The sequence below is a fragment of the Aquarana catesbeiana genome, linkage group LG02 (assembly GCF_042186555.1).
Source record: "Aquarana catesbeiana isolate 2022-GZ linkage group LG02, ASM4218655v1, whole genome shotgun sequence".
Classification (NCBI taxonomy): domain Eukaryota; kingdom Metazoa; phylum Chordata; class Amphibia; order Anura; family Ranidae; genus Aquarana; species Aquarana catesbeiana.
In genome coordinates, this window is record NC_133325.1 from 378,229,590 (window position 1) to 378,252,239 (window position 22,650).

Genomic DNA, 22,650 nt, shown 5'->3' on the forward strand with positions numbered 1-22,650 from the left:
ACCCTATTTAGAATGACTGGAAAAATAACAAATATTTATTCTGTCTGCATTTTGTCCTGTTTTGCCAACGCAGTTTCTTCATAATATAAAACCTTAAAGTATGTTCCCTCAAAAATTATATAAATGTATAAAAAAAAAGTGTATAGCTCTCTATTCATATGGTGCGTAGTAAACGTGGCCCGAACCGTTTTTATGTTTATTTTTTGCACGTTGCTGCAAATTTCCCTGGGTTCCAAATTCATATAAACCTTGCAAAGCTATGCAAATCCTTGTGTTCTCATTTTTTTTTATTCTCCTAGACTCAGTTTAGTGTGTCTGCCCAACCCTGCTGTGTTGATTTGACAGCGCAGTTCCACTGTCAAAACGGCACACAGCCCCAGATTCTCTTCATGGGCCCCCAGGGTCGATTATGCAATGCATACTAGCACGTTATGAAATATTTACCTGTCATAATGTTCCCTTCCAGCGTTGTACTGTCACTGATCCCACCAATCCATAGCGCTTCCATTTTAGTCCATCTTCCTTCTCGGTTCTGGCTGTTCATCCGCAACATTGTCACTTTCTTGCATACGTAATCATACATTGAGATGCGCATGTGCAACTGAATGTACATTACAGCTGACAGGCAGTGGGAGAGACCAATAGCATCTTGACTAATGTTTTTTAAAAAGTGGGTTTTGATACACTTTAAAAGAAGATCAAGTGAAGGAAGGCTGCAAAGTCACAGGAGAAACCTCAAATGATACAAAAAAATGACCCCATTTAGCTTTGTGAAAAACTGTTAAGTAATATTTTGTATATTAAAATTAAATTATGTGCTGTGTTCACATTTTTTTAACTATTTAAATTTATTCTCCTCCAGTCAATTTATGAGCCAGGAAAACGTCACTGGCTGAAGGTCAAAAAGGATTATTTGAATGAAGGCGCTATGGCTGACACTGCTGATCTTGCAGTTTTGGGAGCGTTTTATGGAAAAGGAGCAAATGGTAAGCAACCCTGAAAGTCTGCATAGTACTTAGAATATTGTTGTTGGGTTCTATATACATGATATTGTTCCTTTCCAGGTGGTATAATGTCTATATTCCTTATGGGATGTTATGACACAGAAAGTGGCAAGTGGTGCACAGTGACAAAATGCTCAAGTGGTTATGATGATGCGACGCTTGCCCGTTTACAGAAGGAGCTGGATATGGTCAAGATCAGCAAGGTTAGATTCTGGGGGTATAAATGATCACTTTACCTAACTGTGCTTTATCTATTGAATAAAGGCTAATTTCACCCAACACTGAAAATGTAGAATTTGAGCACTGGGACAGCAATAAAAGGTGAAAAAAACCTCATTACTGCCTCATGTGTCTTGCTTTCTATCTGTTGGAATGTCTTTGTAATGTAGAAGTAACTTGTGCTGCTGGCTCCTTGTCCCAGAGCTCACCTGGTTCATGGAATCACTGTAGATGTGAGCAGTGGGAGTTTGGAGAATTTCTGATCCTTATTGTGTTTTAAAGCTGAACTTGGGGAGTTACACAAAAAACAACACCCTTGCAGTGCCTACAAGACTGTAAGGGTTAAAGGTTCAAGTCTAGGGGTAGAGAAATAAGCTGTAATACTTGCCTAATTTCTCAATCCAGCAGACTTCTGCTTTCTGATGCTTGGGGTTGTGGGTGGGCCCTCACTGTCCTTGAGTACAATGCAGGACATCGGGATAATATCAACAGCAAGAGAGCCTTAGAGAAGAGGCTTTACTAGACCAGTCACACAGCATGGATGAGGAAGCCTGCTGGAGTTCACCTTTAAACATTTAGGATTTTATGTGGCAAGTGTAATATTACACATCTACGCATGCCATTCTCACAATTGCATGTCCATTGCCTTGGGGGGGGCCTTTTATATTTATGGTTTCCTTAAACTGGAGAGGAGGGAGGTGTTTGCATGTATAAATTGGGCATATCTCCATTTGCAAGAAAGTCTTAGTGCTGTTTTGGGGCACCTGTCTAGTTTGCATTTTACAAATTAGTTTGTTTTTTTGGTTTGTTTTTTTTCATTTTTTTTTTTCTTCTCGTTTCTTCAGGATCCGTCTAAAATTCCTTCGTGGCTGAAAATCAACAAGAACTATTACCCAGACTTCATAATTCGGGATCCTGAGGTAATTATTCACTATTTACTTTGGTCCTTTCACATGGGCGTCATCCTTGTGTGTTTTTTTTTTTTTTTTTTTTTTTGCTAAGTAAAAAAAACGGAATACTGATCCTGGTTACGTTAGTTTGTACATCTGTCTTCAGTTCAGAAACTAGTCATGGGTGATGAGTATAAACAAAAATGTTTCTTGCTAAAAACGTACATAGAAAAAGAAAAAAAGGTACTCCTTCCTTTACATCCATTCAGTCTGTCTAAACAGGATGCAGACTTGCTCTGGTTTCAAAAAATGGACCTGAATGAATGTCGATGTAGGCGGATGAACGTCTATGTAGCGGATGTTAACAGATCACCGTTTTACATCCGAAAGCCAATAGGGATGAATGCTGGTTTTTTTTTTTTTTTTTTTTTTTTTTTTCATCTGAAAATGGACAAATGAAAAACATTCAAACGGAACGCCCCTGTGAAACGCTGCATTAAAGTGATACTAAACGCACAGTTTCATTTACATTGTCCCTTCTATTTCTGTATGTGGATGAAGGCACTATTTATTTTAATAAAAAAAATTTAAGTACCTTCTTTTTTTTTTTTTTTTTTTTTTTTTCATCTACATCTGTCACATGACCTAGGTTTCCCTGCCGACAGGCTGGGAAAGATCTAAGGAGGAGTTCCCAGTCCTCTGCAGCTGGTTACATGTTCACAAAAAAAAAAATCCTTTGGAATACAGAATAAAAATAAATAATATCCATAACAACCTGTTTTAAATTGTCATACAAATATGTATTTGAAATCAAATCTTTATTATTTTGTGAAATTTAACATGGTGTGGAAGCGTATTTCTACCAGTGTGTCACGCCCCTTCATTCTGTGTCTTGGAATAAGAGGGAGGTGATGCCTCCATCAATTTACATGTAATAACCAGCCCCCTTGTGCTTAGCTGGTTAGTGGGCATGGAGGAGGGAGGGAGTGGGCTGTACCAAGTGAGAGGGTACCACAGAGTTTTAGGGATCCTTAATATAGGTCTCCAGTTTGCAGCTAGTAAAGCAGCTCGAAAAAAGAGAGGGTGTACATAGTGAAGTACCATTTTAAAAGGTTTATTAATGTAAATTGAAGTACACTTACAAAATACCAGTAACAAACAGGAGTTACAATGGTAGTAAAGGTCTCTTCCGGGTTCACCGCGCGGCGTGCGTTCCATGGACGGTGGAAGTGACGTTGCTTTAGGAAAACCGGAAATTGCGTCAACGCGAATCGCTTATCCCACTGGGTGTCATCAAGGACATTCTCGACGACCTGTAGGAGGGGCAAAACGACTCACTCTGTCTGTCTGTCTGTGATCAGTACTAAAAATATGCATGGTCAGTGTGCTAATGGCACTGGCTGGGAAGCAGCGGTGAAAGGGTTAACTGTGTGCCTAGCTGGTGTTTTACTATAGTGGGGGGAGGTGCTTGTACTAGGGAAAGGCAGAGATCTATGTCCCTGCTTTGAAGGAACACAGGATCAATGCCTTCCTTACTGACAGAACAGAGATCTGCCTTGTTTACATAGGCAGATCACCATTCTGCCTGTGTCCTGAACGATCAGCGGGTGCCGGCGGACATTGGGTCCATGGGACTCGCTGATCAGCTTCCGCTGAGTAGAATCATAGCGGGAGCGAGCCTCCAGTGGCGCAAACCATACCCGGAAATGCAGGATCACCTGTGTGTATATATACGTAATCCGGCGCAGTACCGCTGCCATGTAGCAGTAAAAGTGCTATAGGGCGGTCAGCAACTGGTTAACAAAACCCAACAAAAACCGATTTATGGATAAAATGGAGAGCGTGAAAATAATTAAAATTTAGTATCTGCATCTTTAACCTCGAATAGTTAAAGATGTCGGGTCTGCACTAACTCGACTCACTGTACAACCACACCGGACTCGTGTTATCCAGGGTCTTATATATGTGTTTTTTGTTAAAAGAATGAAGAGGCTCTTTCACTTGGGACAGTAATAGTTCTGAACAATATCACTCAAATCTATGAAGACAAAGTCCACCTTTCATGCTAGATGGTTTGAGGTGGGGCAGGGGTTGCTATGCGTTTAAGTGCCTGTATTCCATTGTTCTATTGTTTCCATAATACTTTGCTCCCAAAGCAGACAGAATGTGTATGTGGATTAGCTGGGAGAGGGGGATTTCTCCATCAGCCCCTCCTAAAGGTGGTCTATTGTTGGAAAGTTGAATACACATGTGTCATGTTACTAGAGGAGGTAAAGTTTACCCCGCCCTGTGTCATTATGCAAAGAAGGGGGGGATCGTCCTCTTGAGTGTATATCTCTTTGTGCCTGTGTTTGAATAAACAGTCTGTTTTCCACCCTACGCTAATGTCCCGACAAGTGACTGGGTGGGCTAAGGGATCTTGAATCGTGCTGGTACCAGGCAAAGGAAGCTTATACGGCGCGAAGACTCTTCTTGAGTATTGGGGTCCGTGACATTGGTGGGATTGTGCTTCCTATCTGTGAACACGTCCAAACCACCACCGGGATCCAAGACTGGGATAGCAAACTTCGTTGCTGTGGAGTGCCCTTTCAGCAATATGCCAGGACTGTCTGCGGATCAATACCTGGTGTTCAGGCAGCAGATTCTGGTGCAGGTCTGGCTTGGAGTGCTCTAGGTCGCTGGTACACACCAGGTCAAGTGCTTTCCAACCCCAGGGCAACGGGCCTGTGACCAACGGGAGTTGCGGATGCCATTACTGGGAGAGGGGCCCCAGGAGCAATGGGTGTCCACGTTGGACAGGCTGGTCCAGCAGGAGATAGAGCTGGACAATCAATATCGGGCTCTGGGGAGACAACAGAATGCTCTCCAGAAGGATAGGACTTTGGCTGCCCTGGATTACTGTGGGAGAGCTTTACAGATGGTTTTGTGTTTGACGATAAAGAAGACCCTACCCTTAAGGACCTGTGAGAATACAGAGAGGCTATGCTCGGTCTCACAGGGGTCTCAGCGCTTAAACCTGATCTGGACTATTTGCTAAGGAAAGAACAGCATCTGGAAAGGGCATTCAGGAAACTGCTGGAGCATTGCCCAGAATCGGCAGCGCAAACTCTGGAGATTGCCATCCCCAAACCTGAAGTGCTGACAACAGGGCAGAGCTCTGCTAGCCTCTGCCCAGCACCTGTTACATCTTCTTTGTTCTACGGACAGGAGATGGTGAACCTCTATCACCAGACACCAGTTCCAGAGACTGGGGGTTTAATAGACTTTTCTGCTGAGGAGGAAAAACCTGGTGAGCCTTCAGCAGAAGAGCTGGCTTCAGAGCATGGCGCTGTTGACCTCTGTCCACAAAAATCAACTCCACAGGAGCTCCAGGGAGAGAATGCAATCTGCACCTCACAACTGCAGCTTGAGCTGATATTGGTGGATGTGACTGCGGTCTCCACTGACAGCAACCCAGCAGAATGGCTGGCAATAGGGCAGAGTGCTGCTGGCCTCTGCCCTCAACTAACAGATGCAATTCCTTTGATAGTGAATGGGACTTCGGTCTCCACAGACACAACCCCAGAAAAGGGTCAGTTATTGGGACAGGTGGATGTCAGCATTGCTCACAACACTGGGGGATTTTCATCTAACGTAAGTGGATGAGACTTCAGTCTCCACCTGTATACCCCAGGGATGCTGGGCAGTCGGTCCAGATCCCCAACAGCCTGACGTCTTCTCTCCAGCGGCTGAAAGGACTCCAGGGGAAAGGACCAGTCCGCATTTCTGTTCTATAAGAGAGGCAGAGGTTGGCTGGGTGAGTAATGCTCTGTTTGGGACAATGTATTTGGGGTACTGTGTGGATATGGGCATTTGGGGACTGGAACTACAGACTAACTTTGAAGTCAACCCGTTTGGAGTCTCCCAGTCGGGTCTGCACTAACCTGACTCACCGTACAACCACACCAGACTCAGCATTTCGTGTTACCCCTGTTATCCAGGGTCTTATATGTGTGGTTTGTGTTGAAAGAATGAAGGTGCTCTTTCGCTTGGGACAGTAATATATCTGAACAATATCCCTCAAATCTATGAAGACAGTCCACCTTTCATGCTAGATGGTTTGAGGTGGGGTGGGGGTTGCTATGTGCTTAAGTGCCTCTATCCCATTGTTCTATTGTTTCTCTCTGCCTTTGGGAGCAAAGTATTATGGAATGTGTATTAGTTGGGGGGGGGGGGGGGGTTTCGCCAGCAGCCCCTCCTAAAGACTGTCTATTGTTGGAAAGTTGAATACACCTGTGTCATGCTACTGGAGATGGTAACGTTTACCTCGCCCTGTGTCATTATGCAAAGAAGGGGGGATTGCCCTGAGTGTAGGTCTTTGTGCCTGTGTTTGAATATACAGTCTTGTGGAGACACCAGTATAGGGTGGAGAAGCACAAGTGACTGGGTGGGCTAAGGGTCCTTGGATCGTGCTTGTACCGGACAAAGGAAGCTTATACGGCAGCCATAATCCTGTTGAGGACGGGGGTCCGTGACAACCTCTTTACAAGATTAAAATATTATACTCTGATTTGACTGGATATTTTTTTTTTTTTTTTTTTTTTTTACATATCCACCACAAATGCAGTAAAGAACCTCCGATCTGCAATGCAAAAGCAGATCAGAAAAGCTTACAAACTTTTTTTAACTTTAAATTGTCACCTTGCAACTACAGCAATTCCCCCAGAACTCTTGCATCCCTTGTCAGAATTTTGCACAGAGCTTGACGTCAAAGTACTTTTATTCAATGCTAAAGAAGCCTCATTTTTTTAGTCTTTAGACTAAAGCAGGTCTAGTGTTCCTTCTCCTCATCGCAATACTGAGACCGCTCAGGTTGTGGTACAATTTTAGGCAGGCCCACGCAGCAGTCAGTTAGAAACTTCACTTTAAGAATTTTCGTTCAATTTGCTGATTGTTACCAAAGTTTGTTTCGACCACAGTAATGAGAAAATTTGAAGGGGCAGGATGGAAAATGTTTTTTCAAATTCCAAAATCAAATGTTAAAGTAAAATAAAATCTTGAAGGACGTTTGTCCAGTTATCGAATGTAGAAAAAAATTTGTGTACAGATATTCATTCAGAAATCTACTGGTGTATAATAGGCAACTTTTAAAGCTCCTCAGTTTCTTTTGGATCATGAACAGGGAAGAATATGTACAATAAAAGGTGCTAAAGTCCTTGGAATTTTTTTTTTGTTTGTTTTTAACAAAACTGGAATTTCATGTTAAAGATTTGGCATAGATCTTTTTCCAATTTAGATTTTTGTCTAGAAATAGATGTCATTTTATTTTAATAAAATATATTTTAAAAGTTGAACTTTCCCAACCCCTCCTCCCACTTTTTTTTTTTTTTTTTTTTTTTTTTTTTGTGTTTTTACCACATTTCCACCCATGCTTCATTTCATTCTGCTGTGCACATGCTGGTGGGAAGAGTCAGATGACATCAGCACATCAGAGAGCAGCACAGCATTTAGGGTCCATTTACGCCAGTCGCTGCATTAAAACACAGCAGCTGGTGTGAGGTGCGGTCTGGCCAGACTGGTGTGGTGTTGATCCTGGCACATTGCACTGTTCACTTTTTTTTTTTTTTTTTTTTTTTTTAACAAATTTTATCACTGTGACATATCAAGTGACCCACGCTGTGGAGGGTACTTTTTTTTTTTTTTCAGCACACCACTCCACAATGCAGTGGTGTTAACCGGCCACAACAGAGACCAGGCATTTTACCTTGTTCTGTTGTATGACTGCTGGAATAATCACCCAACACACTCCCACAGCACCTGGTGTGAATGGAACCTTAGTGCACTGTGAGCTGCAGAGGTATTCTGAGTCTGTCACATCAGTGCGGCAAGGGGGCTCTGCAACTAACGTTCTCAATCAGATGAACCTGGCTATATGAAAGTTGTGTGTCTTGTGGAAGACTGGGCATAACACACTGGTGTGCCTTCTGCAATGCCATTCAATTGAAATTTGAAGGTGCACAGTATGGAGGTAAGGGGCAGAAAGCTAAAGAGTTGTACTGTTTTCCACCAAACAGAAGCAGATGGGGCAGTAACAGGTGAGAATGGAGTTCTGCTTTAAATACCTCCTAGGTATGCCTGTGCTTTAACTGCTAGTGTATTAGGCCCTGTACACATCTAGTGATTTGAGATCATGGGCGGAATGGCCATGATTCAGCCTGTGATTTCAAATCTCACTGCAATGCTGACAAAACGCAGCGCGTTTGTATGACTAATTTTTAATGGCCCCTAAAATGCAGTGCGGTTTTGCCACGATAACCTTGTCGCCTAAAAAGGAGCAGGAGCTTCTTTTGGCAACAAGCTTCTTGGGATGCAGTTTGCCACGTGACCGTTGCGGCAATACTCCACCGTGTTTTGGTGTAGTGAAAATTTGAATAGAGCGCACACACACACTGTGTGCTGCATTTTGCCAGCATTGCAGTGGGATTTGGAATCCTGGGCAAAGTTGCGGCAATTCCAAGTCGCTAGATGTGAGCTAAAGCCAGAGAACAGTAATGATTTTCTAACCATTTTTCCTTAAAATCTAATGGATGTGGAGATTGATTAAAACACCTGTTATTTTTTTTTTTTATTTCTACCTCTGCCCGCAATAGGGAGATTCACCCTCTCTGTTTTAATCTGTTTGCCATTTACCTCAAAAGGGAAAGTAAAAGAAGATCCCAAATTGTGGGTTGTCCCCAGAATAGTACTAGAGGGGAAATCTTCCAATGGGGGACACTAGTTCTAATGACCTGGATGCTCCAATGGATTCCCTTTATTTTCAGGGATTTCCCCTCACTTCCTGGTTTGGCTATGGGACAGGAAGCGAAGATTAAACTCCCCAGTAGGACACAGATGGCAAGAAAATCTAACAGGGATTATAACCCTCCCTTACGCTATCCAAAATTTAAAAAATAACATTTATAATACTGACAGTGAATGTAATTTAAAGCAGATGGGGAGAATGTGTGCTCAATACGTTATCAAGCCGCCATTGACCAATTTTTCATGAACATTATTCATTGTTCTCTGTTCTCAGAATGCCCCTATCTGGGAGATCACAGGAGCAGAGTTCTCTAAGGCAGAGGCCCACACAGCTGGTGGAATTTCTATTCGTTTTCCACGTTGCACCCGCTTCCGTGATGACAAAGACTGGAAAACGGCCACCACTTTACAGCAGCTAAAGGTAAGAGAGAAACAGAAAACTGCTGGACATGTATTTAGAATTCTTGGGAAGGGTTATATGATATGCATTTTAAAATCTGAATGGGACTTCTACACTGCAATGGCATCTGACATACACAGTGGACAGTAGTAATCAGTTGAGCTTCTTGCACTGCAGCTCTTGTACAGCAGCAGTGCTGAATTGTGACAAAATGTTGCCCTGGTTTTTCAAGCATAAAATCTTCTTAGATTTAAAAAAAAAAAAAAAGACTAAACTTTTTTTAAGGTTAATCTTTCAGAAAATTGGATGAATCAAACTGAACACCTAATGTAAAAAAAAACTGTATAAGCTGAGGTGGTCTTTAGTGAAACCCGCAGGGCAACTGACCAGTCTTAGAAATGGGCAGCTGAACCTATATTTATATCTACCCATCTTTTTCCGTAAAAGTAGAACTTTTTTTTTTCCTGTTTCCCAGTGTGTTCATATTGGTCAGTAAGACAGTTAATTTTATTAAAGAACCAGTAGCTCAGTTTTAGAGGAGGGATTGTGAGTGTTTTTACTGGAGGCGCCATCAACGTAAAGCAGGGTTTTAGTAAAATTATGAAGGGATCCAGCCCTGAGTATGTCACACCTACTGGTGCTTCCAATGCAGGCGCCCTCTTTGCCTCCTATTGCTCCCACCCTATCAGTCTTTTGTTTTAGCTATGTGTTTTTTTGCTGTCTCTTCCTTTTAGGAACTTTATGAGGTCTCGAAGGAGACATCCGATTTCACGGTTGCTGCAACATCATCTCAGGACGAGGAAGGCTCTTCTGAGAGCAGCAGTCGAGACAATGAAGGCAATTCCAGACCACCTACGCCAAGTGGCTCTGTAAAGAAGCCAAAAACCTCAAGTTCTAAATCACCTGGCAAAGATAAAAGAAATGATAGTAAGCAGTATTCTTTATTCCACATATTTGTACAGTTGGTTGTGCTGGTCATGTAAGTAAAAGACTTGCTCAGGTTAGAATTGCCAAAAAAAGTGTTACTTGCAGCAATAACACAAACTGGAATAGATACCGTTACTGGAGTAGTTCAGACCGTTTTAAAATCCATTGATTTGTTGCTAGTCGCAATATTAAGCTACCAGGAGATGGTAGAGTTAATTTCTTTGAATTGTGTACGTTTAGGTGGCAAAATTCCCCAACCAAAGAAAAAAGATGAACCAGCTAAAGCAGAGAAGAGGAAAATTGTATCGCCTCCGTCTGTTGACAGTAAAAAGGTAAGTAGTTGGGTGGGCCTCTTCCTCCTTCTTTTTTTTTTTTTCCACAGCTTGTGTTTTTACATGGCTCGTTTTAGTTTGGTTTTGATCAACATAAATGTAACATGACACAAGTGCATATTTTTCCACAGGCAAAACTCTCCAGTGCTAGTAATGGGAATGGGCATAGTGTGGCACAGCCATCATCCACCACTAAAGTAAGTATATGTCAGACATTCTTAATCTCCCATACCTTTTTCTGAATGCTCGCATCTCCCATTTACTTTGTATTTCATTGTAAGCAGAAGCTTCAGAACTGTGGGAGTTGTTCTTACTGATCTCTCCTTACAAAAGGACTAGCTCTATTCTTGTTTTAGTCAATAAAGAAGCCATACGCTTACTAGAATACTACCATTATCTGTGTAATGGATAGAGAACATGGCAGAGGATCTCTAAATAGGAAAAAAAACATTTGGGATTACTACATGTAATTCTTTACCATTAGAGGCTTGCGATTTAATCAACGCTTAAATATAAGCACACTTTGCTTACAGTCGGCAGTATTCTTCCTGCCAGTCTGTTATATAGGTAAACCTAGGTTTATTCCATCATTCTCTAAGGCCTGTTTCGCACGGGTTTCATCTTGTATAAGAACAGTGTGAACAGCAAGCTTTGACAAAGTATTTGCAGAGCTTTCAGCAAGCTTTGAAGCTTTTAAAGTACCATTTAGCTCCAGTTTGTAAATGTTGAACACAGACCCTAATAGGAGTGTTGATTGCCACTTTAACCACTTGACCACTGGGCACTTAAACCCCCTTCCTAACCAGACCAATTTTCACCTTTCGGTGCTCTCACACTTTGAATGACAATTACTTAGTCATGCGACACTGTACCCATTTGAAACATTTGTCCTTTTTTTCACACAAATAGAGCTTTCTTTTGGTGGTATTTAATCCCCGCGGGATTTTTTTATTTTTTGCGCTATAAATAAAAAGACTGAAAATTCGGTAAAAAAAAAAAAAATTCTTTGTTTCTGTTAATTTATTGGCAGAGTATTGGCACTGAGCAGCGCTGTGGGCTGGATCTGTAGTGCCCACAGCGCTGCAAACGATCTCTCCTCTCACACTGTACCGATCGGTACAGAAAGGGGAGGAACAGGCGTCGTGACATGACGCCGGTTTGTCTACAAGTGATGCTCCGTCATTTGACGGAGCGATCACGTGGTAAACGGCCGCTATCAGCGGCCATTTACCGTGATCCGTAACGAATGTTCCCGGGTGCGCACCCCGAATCTGTAAGGACGTCCCGTGGACGCCCACCCAGAATAAGCCGACCGTGCTGTAGCCGTCTTTCGGCTATGGACTGGTCGGCATGTGGTTAAGCAAGCTGCTAGTAGGCTCTGTAGAGTTTCAACGAGTTTTAAGTAATGTTAAAGCCTGCTAGCTGTGTTCAACATTTACAAACTGGAGCTGAATGGTACTTTAAAAGCTTGCTGAAAGGTCTGCAAATGCTTTGTCAAAGCTTGTTGTTCACTGTGCTTATACAAGCTTAAAGTGGATGTAAACCCAATGTCATCCTTTCTAAACTACTGCCATAGGGGTTATCTATAAGGATATACATGCCTCCTATTCTGTGGGTGGGTCTGGAGCTCGGTGGGTGGAGTCGTGATGTCATTTAGACTCCCCGCCCACCTCCCCTTGTCAATATGCATTTTCTCCTGTGTATTTCTAACACTGAAATTCTGCTGAACTGCTATGATCTCTAACATCCAGTGAAAAGACAGGAAAGTAACCACATGACTTCAGCATGCCAAATCATGCTGAGGTGTGGAACAGCCAATCCTTGCAGAGCTGCTGAATAAAGGAGTGGGGGTGGGAATTAAAAAATGATGCATGTCTTAGGCTAGTGCACGAGATATGTAAATCACCTGTCACTCACAGCAAGGGGGAGGATTTGACAAATTTTTTCACAGTTTGTCAAGATTTTTCTCACTGAACAATAAGAGCATTGCTCAGAGATGGATTAACTCTGTGTGGCAAGACTGGTCTCAAATGATAGGAAATCTTATACTCTTCAGTATGATATAAAACATTTTTTTTTTCGGGTTTACATCCACTTTAAGTCCATGTGAAACAGGTCGTATTACTGAGCATTTATGATGTGTTTTATGAAGCATTGATAACTTTTCAAGAATTTATAAATGCCCATGAAAGTGTTGCTTTTCTAGTGGGAAGTGCTTAAAGGGGAAGTAATGTAAAGGAAATTATTTACTTTGAGGTGTGGTTAGGTTGTGGTGTAATGGCGGACATTTTTGTGAAATTCTTTGCAAGTTGGATTCATATACTTATCTCTCTGACCCTTAACTTGGTCCAGTTCAGCTTTGCTGAAGGAAAAAGCTTTGACACTGGAAATAATGCTCAGTGCCTCTGCTCCTGCCTGGCACTGTCAGTATTGCTGGCTGGCATGTTGCTTTTCCCTGCACACAGAGGGTGTAATCACCCAGGTGTTCTGTACAAATAGGAAGTGGCTGGAGCTGCTCTGTTTTAGTTCTGTTATTTTACAGTGCAATTGTCACCCCGACAAATTGTGGTAGGGTCATGCATTTTTTTTTTTTTGCAAATACATAGGTCTTCTCTTAAAAGCTCTTGGTTTGTTTACAATCCCTTTTTTTTCTTTTTCCTTTTTTTATTTATTTATTTTTTTAGACCCTTCTGGATATATTCACAGGAGTGAGGCTTTATCTGCCTGCTTCGCTTGAGGAATTTTCAAAATTGCGCCGCTACTTCGTTGCCTATGACGGTGATCTCGTCCCAGAATTTGATGTTCCTTCTGCCACTCATGTGATGGGTGATGTTCCTGAATGTGCTGAGGATGCCAAACATGTGACACCACGCTGGATATGGGAATGCATTAAACGCAGGAGGCTAGTAGCGCCTTGCTGATGGCTCTGGGAACCCTCTGTTACTGAAGACCTGAAGTGGGCTTGTTTACATCAATGATACCATGTTTACAGGACTAAATTAACAAGTACTCACGAATTAGAGTCATGGTTAAAGACCTGACTATGAAATATGCTAGGTAATGTCTTTATGATCACAATTGGTACTCTAGTTTAATGGAGACTTCCCTGAAGGTACATTATCTGATGTCTGTCCTAAAAGCTCCCGAAGCCATCTATCTCTTGGTTTACCCAGATTGCTTGGGTAAGAGTATATACTATGTGCCATTGTTGAATTGTTGCAGCATTGTTCTGCACTTGTAAATCCTGTTTTGTCAATTAAAAACAAATTTTGTTTTATCTTATTGACTGGTGCACGGCCGTCTAGAATATGAATTTTTAACTGGAGAAAAATATTTTTGTAAGCAGGACACTATCGCTTTTACAGGTTTAGATATAGATAATTGCATTATTTTTTTATTTATTTAAATATATATACTTGTGTAGGGGAAAAAACTGAGTTGACGTCTACGTGTGTATAGTGGCCAACTACTGAAAGATGCTTGCATTTAATAAGCCATCTGGACCAACCTTGTCTAGTTCTTCAGGTAGGGACTAGAGATCTAATTGGCTATGGTATGTGTGCCAGTCCCAAAAATGTGACTACTATATTAGAGTTCAGTGTGCCAATTGTACAGTGTGCAGGTGGCTTTTTTTTTTTTTTTTTTTTACTGCCATGTGTATACAGGATATTGGAGGTTTCATAGAAGGCTGTATTCACTAGGACAATGACTGCTCAGTCTCAGTGAACTGAAGAATGTGTTTTATTCACTGCAGGTATTGCTGTTGAAAGCTTAATGTATCCATTTCATTAGACAACTGGAAGCTCCTGTTACTAGTTTCAATACAAAAATGCTGATGTAAAATCCTGTCTAAAAGTAAGCACACCCCATGAAATTGTTGACATTTTAACAGCAAATGTTCATTTGTTTTTTTTTTTTAATACATTTCATACACCTAAAGATGATCTACTTGACTCGCAACACAAGGAACATTTGCCTTATCAGTCATTTGTTTGTAATCGTATACCGTGGGCAAAGTACACCCTTGACCTCTGAAAAGGTATTGGCTTCCTTAACATATAAACAGCCTGTTTTGAATACACCCACGGCATTTCAGTTGGTGCTTTTACTAGGCCAGTCTTTACCCCTCCCATTTCTCAATTTTGAGCTAAGGGGTTAACATGCTGTGGAGAAATCCTCTGCTACTCTGAGTTTATAGATAAAGTTACTGCCAACTCAGAATGCTTTCATGTCTCCGCTTCCAGAATCCATCTCTTATTTCCCATATTGCACCTAGTTCATCAGTCATATCCTTGTATGAAAACCTGGAACAGGAGGAGCCTCAATCTGCAGATATAACTTCAAATATATAAGGATACTATAATGACACAGTTCACACATGCCAGTACCTGGCGCTACCTATGTCCCCTATACTGAAAGTTACCAGCTTGGGTTCTTCTAAAAATCTGAGCATGTTGAGACTTTTCCAGTACATCCACTTTAACTATCTGTTTTGTATAGGGATTGATCCAATCAACCAAAATCAAAGTCTTTGCCCTTTCTGAAAAAGTAATGCTGGCCATACACTATACGAAAAATCGGCCAAACACTTTTTCGAAAAACGAACGTTCGACCGTGACTGCAAACGATCGTGCCATCATGTAATGACCGATAAATTGTTCAGTGGACATGAATAAATAATTTTTTGTTTGTTTTTTTACATTTACCTAGTGCAGACAGTTCGGACGGGAAACACATTAACCTTGCAATTTATCGTACGTTCGGCAGAAATTTTCAAAACTTCCCATTCGTTTTTTTTCCACAAAAACGTCACAAACGATTATCGATTTGTGCCCATTAACTTGCCGAAAAACGAACTAAGTGTCTATATGAACGATTTTTCGCCCGATTTTTCGTATAGTGTATGGCCAGCATTAGCCATCACTATTGTGGACCTGACCCGTTTCTCTTAGCAAGACCCTCTCTCTGTCCCTTACGAGAACATCCTCTTGTTTAAAGACTGGAAGTGCTTTTAAAAGACCTTATTCTCCCTCGCAAGCATTGCCTCACAATCTGCTATCGCTGTCTGGTTCAAGGACATGTTCCAACGGATGCTTCTTTCCAGTTACTCGGGCCATATTCAGTGTTCACAGGCTAGAGGATGTTTTACGCCAAATATCCAGAATGGTACATATGCAAAAGACCCTTTGGTTGAAATGTTGGCCTGCAGAGCATTAGTGCAAGAAATGGCTCTTGCACATGCACTTTTTGTTGGGGAACATCTCTTTGATAAATCATTGGACAGCTCTCTTAAAGAGGTCACAGAGTGTAACCTTGCCCTGCCCAAAATGAAGGCAAAACCACTCCTGCAAAGATGAGCTCAGTATGTTTCTGTCAGGCCTTCTGCAGAATCTTTTACCGCAAGTCCTGGGATACCCAATCCACAAACAAATTCCCCAAATGAGGGGTAGCCCAATTGTCAGATTGAGGGAATGTCTGTTGGCCTTTGTGGCCATCTGGGCCCAGGATATTTAAGAAATTTGGGTAAAGAACATCTTTTCTAGTGAATACAAGCTGAAACTTCAGTCTCTGGCTCCATGTTGTGAAACTTGCCAGCATCCCTTCAAAGGTGGGAAGATGTCCATGCTGCTAAGGCAAAGCTCCTGTCTTAAGAGGTTGTAGCCATTATCCTGAAAAGGGAAAGATTCCAGGGTTTCTATGCAAACCTGTTTACTGGGTATGAGGGTCTTTAACGCCTTCCATCAGGCACAAACATTCCACATGAAATTTACAAGGTCAGTCATTGCTTTCATCGGGAGACATTCTGTGGCATCAAGGATCCCTATTTGCATGCCCTCACCTTTTTGATGATCAACTCTGTCTGCATTTTGTAGTGGGCACACTTTACTATTTTGTTGCTTTTCCCTTTGGTTTGTTCACTGCATCTGGGGGTTTTAATCAAGTTGCTAGGCCCTGTTCATGCTCTCAGGGCATTTTCATAGAAGAATGGTCATCCAGCTATCCCACTAACAGTGGGCACATTCTCAGCCAGTGGATAGCAGGCTGTCAAGAACCTAAATCTCCAATCAGCACATGACTGTCTTGTCACCTTGGGGTACCTGGGCCCTGTCTAAGGTTTTCCTTCCACAGAAAAAGCTCCAGAGTCTCCACTGCTATGTCCCGTGTCTATAGTCTAGGAACCAACTAACCCTCAGGCTTGACAATGGCTTCTTTTGAAGCAGTTCCACATGCCCAACTTCACTTCAGCCCATTGCAACACTACATTCAGGCAACGTGGGACAAGCAGGCTCAATCCCTGGACCGTCTAAACCACAAAACCAGATTTGCCCTGGCCTGGTGGAGCAGGCGTCCAGTGCTGGTGTAGGGGTAAATCTCTCCTCCCATTTTTGGTTTTGAGGATTCCCACAAAAAATGCAAGCCTGTCAAGCTGGGGAAGCGTCCTGGAGGTTCTTGGGGTACAAGAGACTTGGGAGCCAATATGGTTATTCCCTGCAGTGCTGGTACACTCAGTTGTGAGGTCATGTGACCAGGCTTCAGTTGGACAGAAGGGAAACAGAAGTCTTTAAGTTCAAAGAGTTGCGTATCAGATCCTGGCTTAGACAGAACATCACATTCCAGCTCTCTCCATCATGTACTTACCAGGCATGGAAAATTGGCATGCAGATTTCTTTAGTTGTCTGCGTCTAGACTCAGGAGAATTGTCACTTTACCCCAAGGTATTTCACAATCTCTCTCACAGGTGGGGGATGCTGGATATGAACCTTCAAGCTTCAACAACACTGTACAGGTCTGCTTCCTGGGCCTGGGATTTTCTAGTTGACTCTGTGGGATCAGTTCTTTTTTTTTTCCTAGTCCACAGTCAGCAGGGGAAGGATCGCTACATATTCTGGATGATCTGCATTTCATTGAGTTGTCAGGAATCCCAGCTTGTGCTGCCAGGAAGGGCAGGTGGCATCCAGGTCAACTACTTCTCACTGGATCCGCCAGTTAATTGTTCAAGCTTATGGTTTTAAAGGGGGCAAAGTTCCATCCTTTCTGGGGAGAGCGCACTCTACTAACGGTGATGCCATCAGGCATCAGTGACTTGGTTTATACAGTCACAGGTTTTTACCAAGTGGATGTTAGAGCCGCAGAGGATACTGGCTTTGGTCGCAACGTATTACAAACCGCAGAGTAGGTCCTTTTGGATTGATGGAGGCATAGATTAGTGTTGTCTCTCCCACCCCTCAGGTTTTATTGCTATGGGACATCCCCACATAGTTATGATTTGAGCCTCTCTGAGTCGGCCAGCCATCAGACACTCCTGTACACCTCCCAGCCTGCTGCTGCTACTACTGAGCCCAGGGAACACACAGATTGGACAGTGGAGGGCCTGGGGGCGATCTCTGCCCAGCCTGCATACAGCCATGGCTGGAATGTCCGGGTAACCAGAGTCCAAGTCTGTAGGAGTCGTATATGGATTATATACCATCACCACTGCTTTCTTTGGACCTTGCCAAAGGTGGATGTACTAAGGCTGATTTGACTTTCTGTAATTAGAGGTTCCCAGGGTTCTGGTAAGAGTACATCTTAACCTGTGTGTTGGTGGCTCTATTAAGGTAGAGCATTTACCTTTCAAGTTTCCCTCTCTTGCACCACTTGAGTTTCTATTTTCCATAACCTTTGGACTATGTGAACTTATCCTTTGTGCGTTTTGGACTTTATTGACCTCTCTCTTTTGTTACATATTTCAATTTATCTTTTCAGCATGACTTTTATATATTTTTTTTTTTTGTTTTATATCTCACATTTTGTTGCTGCTTTACATTTATTTTACACAAACGCAATATTATTTCATAGTTTCTTATGATTATAACCTACTCTGTGGCCAGTGACGTACAATAAAGGGGAAAAAAATAAATTCTTCTACATACTTGCCTATAAAATTCATTTCTGAGGGTAAGTTATGGGACTCGAGTTCCCTCCCTTCTTTCTGGGAATTCATTGCTTGCTACAAAACTGAGGTACTTCTTGTATATGAGGGGCAATATAGGGGAGCACTTCCTGTTTGATTGATCTGCCAGTGTCTATTCACCTATAGGTGACACAACCCCTTTAATGGCCACATCATGTATACACATCCTTTGCAAACATTGGCTTGTAGTTCTCAGTAAACTACCACAGCGTTGTGGAGCACCGTGGTAGTTTGACTCTTCCTGTCAGTGTATCTGCTTGCCTGTATGATGATCACTGGTGCAATTCTTTACCGGCTCCAAAAAAAAAAAAGTGCTTTTTTTCTTTTCTGATCTGATAAAGGACGAATTTGTCTTGCCTGCCTATGTCGCTGATCTTTATATGGGTCTGGGCTTTGCCTACCATGGTGGGCACATTCCTGGAGGGGGTGGTAACTATGTTCTTGGACTATGGCCCTGGATTTGTATAACAGCCTCTGGCTAACTGCACTCACTGCCAAGGTGCAAGCCCAAAGCAACATTACAGGCTGTCCCCCACGACATGGGGGTCTGGGTACAGTCCCCAAGGTAATGCCAGAGTTACACCAATCTAGATGCACTGCTTTTTTTGTTAAAAGGCAGTTAAGAGTTGAATGCTTAACTATTTTTTTTTTTTTGGCTCTTTAAAGAAACCATCTTTATAAAGGGAGAAGAGGACCATCACCTAAAGACACTTGTGTAAAAAACAAAACAAAAAAAAAACCTGAAGTCTCATGGAGTGTGGTAGAGTTACACAAAAGGGGCATGTCCAAAAGTATTGCCATTTTCCAATCAGTGGTAGAGCAGCCTATAACCCAGCATGTGTTCTCTACTGTACAATTAATAAACGCTATTGTTCATTAAGGGACACAAAAGTCTGCACTATTAGATGTCCAAAAGCAGGCCATTTGAGGGGTGAGCAACAGCAAACGACTACAACTAGGCTCAATGTGAGCTGGAGCCTACCTTCAGCTTAAGGGCCAAATGACCAAAGCTAGCACCAGATGAGGTTAAACTTCCCACAGCTGGTAAGGGGGCTTAAGACTAGAAGGAGAAACTAGAAGGAGAAAACGTGGAGCTATGTCTAATACTTAAAGCAGAGCTCCAGCTGTTTGTGTTTATTAACCACTTAAGGATCAAGCCTATTTTTTTTTTTTTTTACACTTAGTGTTTAGCTAGAAAATTGCTTAGAACACTATATACAGTCTATATATATTTTTATATATATCTCGCTCTGATTTCTATTAAAATTTCATTTGGGTACAGCATTGCATGACCGCACAATTGTCATTGAAAGTGTGAGAGCGCTGAAAATTGGTCTGGGAAGGAAGGGGGCGAAAGTGCCCAGTATTGAGATGGATATATATATCTATCTATCTCTATTATATGAAAATGCTTGTAATCCAAAATACTCGCATATCAAAGCCAGTTTCCCCATTGAAGTCAATGGAAACGAAAATAATTTGTTCCGCATTGACTTCAATGGCATGCAATACCGCATGCGGCCAGAGGTGGGGGGCGCTGGAGAGCCTTGGAGACGGCCGGAAAGGCCCGAGGACGCCTCGGCTGACCTTGGAAAGACTCCATTCTTGAGGTCAGCCGAGCTGTCCTCAGGCCTTTCCGTGCATTTCCGAATGGCTACGATCGGCTCTGGCGAGCCCCCACCTCAGGCCAAACGTGGTTCTGCACACGCTTTGGCCTGAATCGTGCTAGTTTTGCGAGACAACACTTTTTTTTTGGGGGGGGGGGGGGAGGGGGAACGACACACCTTTTTAAATTAAAAAAAATAAGAGCAAAATTCATTTTTTTATATTGTGAAATATAGGCTTAATGTACATGGGATGTTTTTAAACCTCTCCTGAACGATTTAACTTGACAGAACCCACGTTTAAACTGTCAGTTTTGCCATGTTTACAAAAAAAAATTCTTCTTCAAAATAGCCAAAAATGAAAAACGCCTGTTAACGAAACGTGGCTAAATGCGTGTTACTGCGTTTAGCGCTTGAAATGCCTCTAAACTCGGTGTCTGAACTTTTTTTTTTTTGGTTTCCAAAAAAGCCTTTAAACTCAACTGCCTAAAAACGACATTAAAACGAACCTGTGTACACGTACACATAAGATAACATTAGATGAGTTCAGGGCCAGCTGAAAAAAAAGCATCCAACTGCCTCTGAATGTCCGTTTGTCAGCAGCAGTGTGCATGAGGCCATAATGTTACGCTGAGTAAATTGATACCAAACATGTCATGCTTCAAAATTGCATCAGCTTGTGGAATGGCGACAAACTTTGACACTTAATCTCCATAGTCAACGTTTAAAAATTTCTACAGGTTACCAGTTTTGAATTACAGAGGAGGTCTTGTGTGGTTTGAACACCGTTTACATATGTGGGGGCAACTTTGGTGCGCAGAATCAAACACATACATAGGGACGGGGTACGCTTTTTTTTTTTTTTTTAAAGGGACAGCGTAAAAAAAAGTATTTGGATTACTTTTATTCCTCTTATAAAGAATGTAAATATCCCTTGTAATAGGAAAAAAAAGCATGACAGAACCTCTTTAATGTAAGATCTGGGGGTCAAGAAGACCTCAGATCTCACATTTACAATTAAAAGCAATTAAAAAAAAAGTATTTTTTCAATTAAAAAAAAAACATTGTCCCTTTCAGTCTGCTGGGCAGATGTAATGTTTGACGTCGCTCCCCTCATCCAATGGCATAGTCGAGTGGGGGCCATCATTCCCTCACTCGACTTCCTACCTCACAGGGGGAGGGATCAGATAGTCTCCGCTGCTACCAACAGATCCGCTAAGCAGCGGAGACAACTGGGCACCTCTCCTGCCACTGATAAAAGTGGTCTTCGCGGCAGATTTGCATCACTTTTATCTTAAAGCGGACCGCCCGACGTTGGGGGAAAAAAAAAAATAAAATACTGGGGTTATGGCCGCTATCTGCTGCCATAACGGTATTTAACATAAATCCACAGTGGGCGGTCTGGAAGTGGTTAAAAATCAGCAGCTACAAAAAGTGTAGCTGCTGACTTTTAACACACACTCGCCTGTCCCACGCCCAAGCGATGCGGCTGCCTGAAGCCTCGGTTCTCTCCCCGGCATCACTAGTGTGGGCACCCAGCTGTGACTTATGTATTTACAGCCAGGTGAGAGTCACGCTGCGCATCCTTAAGGGCCAGGTAATTTTCTGGAACCTGACCTGTCCCATAAGATGGGAGGGGGGGAGAGGAGAGGAGAACTTCTGCTCGGGCTGCCCGAGCTGAAGTGGGTGCTGGGTTACCTGTCAGGAGTTCTTAAAGCGGAGGTTCCACTTATCTGCCTCCTCCACCTTTTGAGGGGGGGTGGGGAGGAGAAGAAGCGGGTACCTTGTCCCCGCTTTCATCGAACCTCGCCACGAGGTACGTCAGAAGTTCAGGGGCCCCCCCCCCCCACACCTCCTCCTTCCATTGTTGTCGGGCAGTAAGAGCTCTTCGAGTATGTGCAGTAGGGACCCAGCTGTGAAGCCATAAGGCTTTACTGCTGGGTTCCTTTACTGGCAATGGTGGTGGCTGAGGTGCTGACATTGCTGGTTTCCAGGATCGGTAAGTGTCCTAATATTAAGAGTCAGCAGCTATAGTCATGAAACCAAAAGCAACCAGGAGAGCTGAATGAAAATACAATTTTTACGTACAGAGGAAAAACCTCACAGACACCACCATGGTCAACAAGGAGAAAGTTACCCTCTATTAACTGGGACTGGACAAAGGAATTGAAGAACATCCTGGTAGAAAGAGGACCAGAGCAGGTCTAAGTATAGAAGGCTCTCAACCTCAACTCACCTGATCCCATGGGATCAAAGGAACATGAAGTCCAAACTTTGACTGTCAGGTATTGCTTGGGGAGGTGAATGTCTGCCTTATCGTATGAATCCAGATGATGGTTTGGATCAAAGGAACCTCAGAGGAGTATAATTGTGTGGTTTCTGATCCCACCTATAGAACCAAGGTTCGATTCCACACAGTCAGCATTACCAAATAGGGTAAGTTACATGGGGATATTCTCAAACATGAGAGTTACGGGTGACGCTGGTTAGTTTGTTTATTATAGTTTTAGGGCAGCCGCCGTTTATTACCTTATAAAGGT

At 42.5% G+C, this 22,650-nt stretch overlaps 1 protein-coding gene across 1 annotated transcript in view; it reads left to right on the forward strand.

The window, feature by feature from the left end:
- LIG3 (DNA ligase 3) overlaps window positions 1-13,834 on the forward strand; it is a 49,031-nt gene extending 35,197 nt beyond the window's left edge. The window contains exons 14-21 of the mRNA XM_073615124.1: window positions 863-986; window positions 1,065-1,207; window positions 2,069-2,143; window positions 9,168-9,314; window positions 10,028-10,220; window positions 10,461-10,552; window positions 10,684-10,749; window positions 13,237-13,834. Of these exons, the coding sequence (XP_073471225.1) occupies window positions 863-986; window positions 1,065-1,207; window positions 2,069-2,143; window positions 9,168-9,314; window positions 10,028-10,220; window positions 10,461-10,552; window positions 10,684-10,749; window positions 13,237-13,473 (1,077 nt within the window). The 3' untranslated portion in view covers window positions 13,474-13,834. The remainder of the gene's footprint in view (window positions 1-862; window positions 987-1,064; window positions 1,208-2,068; window positions 2,144-9,167; window positions 9,315-10,027; window positions 10,221-10,460; window positions 10,553-10,683; window positions 10,750-13,236) is intronic.
- Window positions 13,835-22,650: the final 8,816 nt, after the last annotated feature.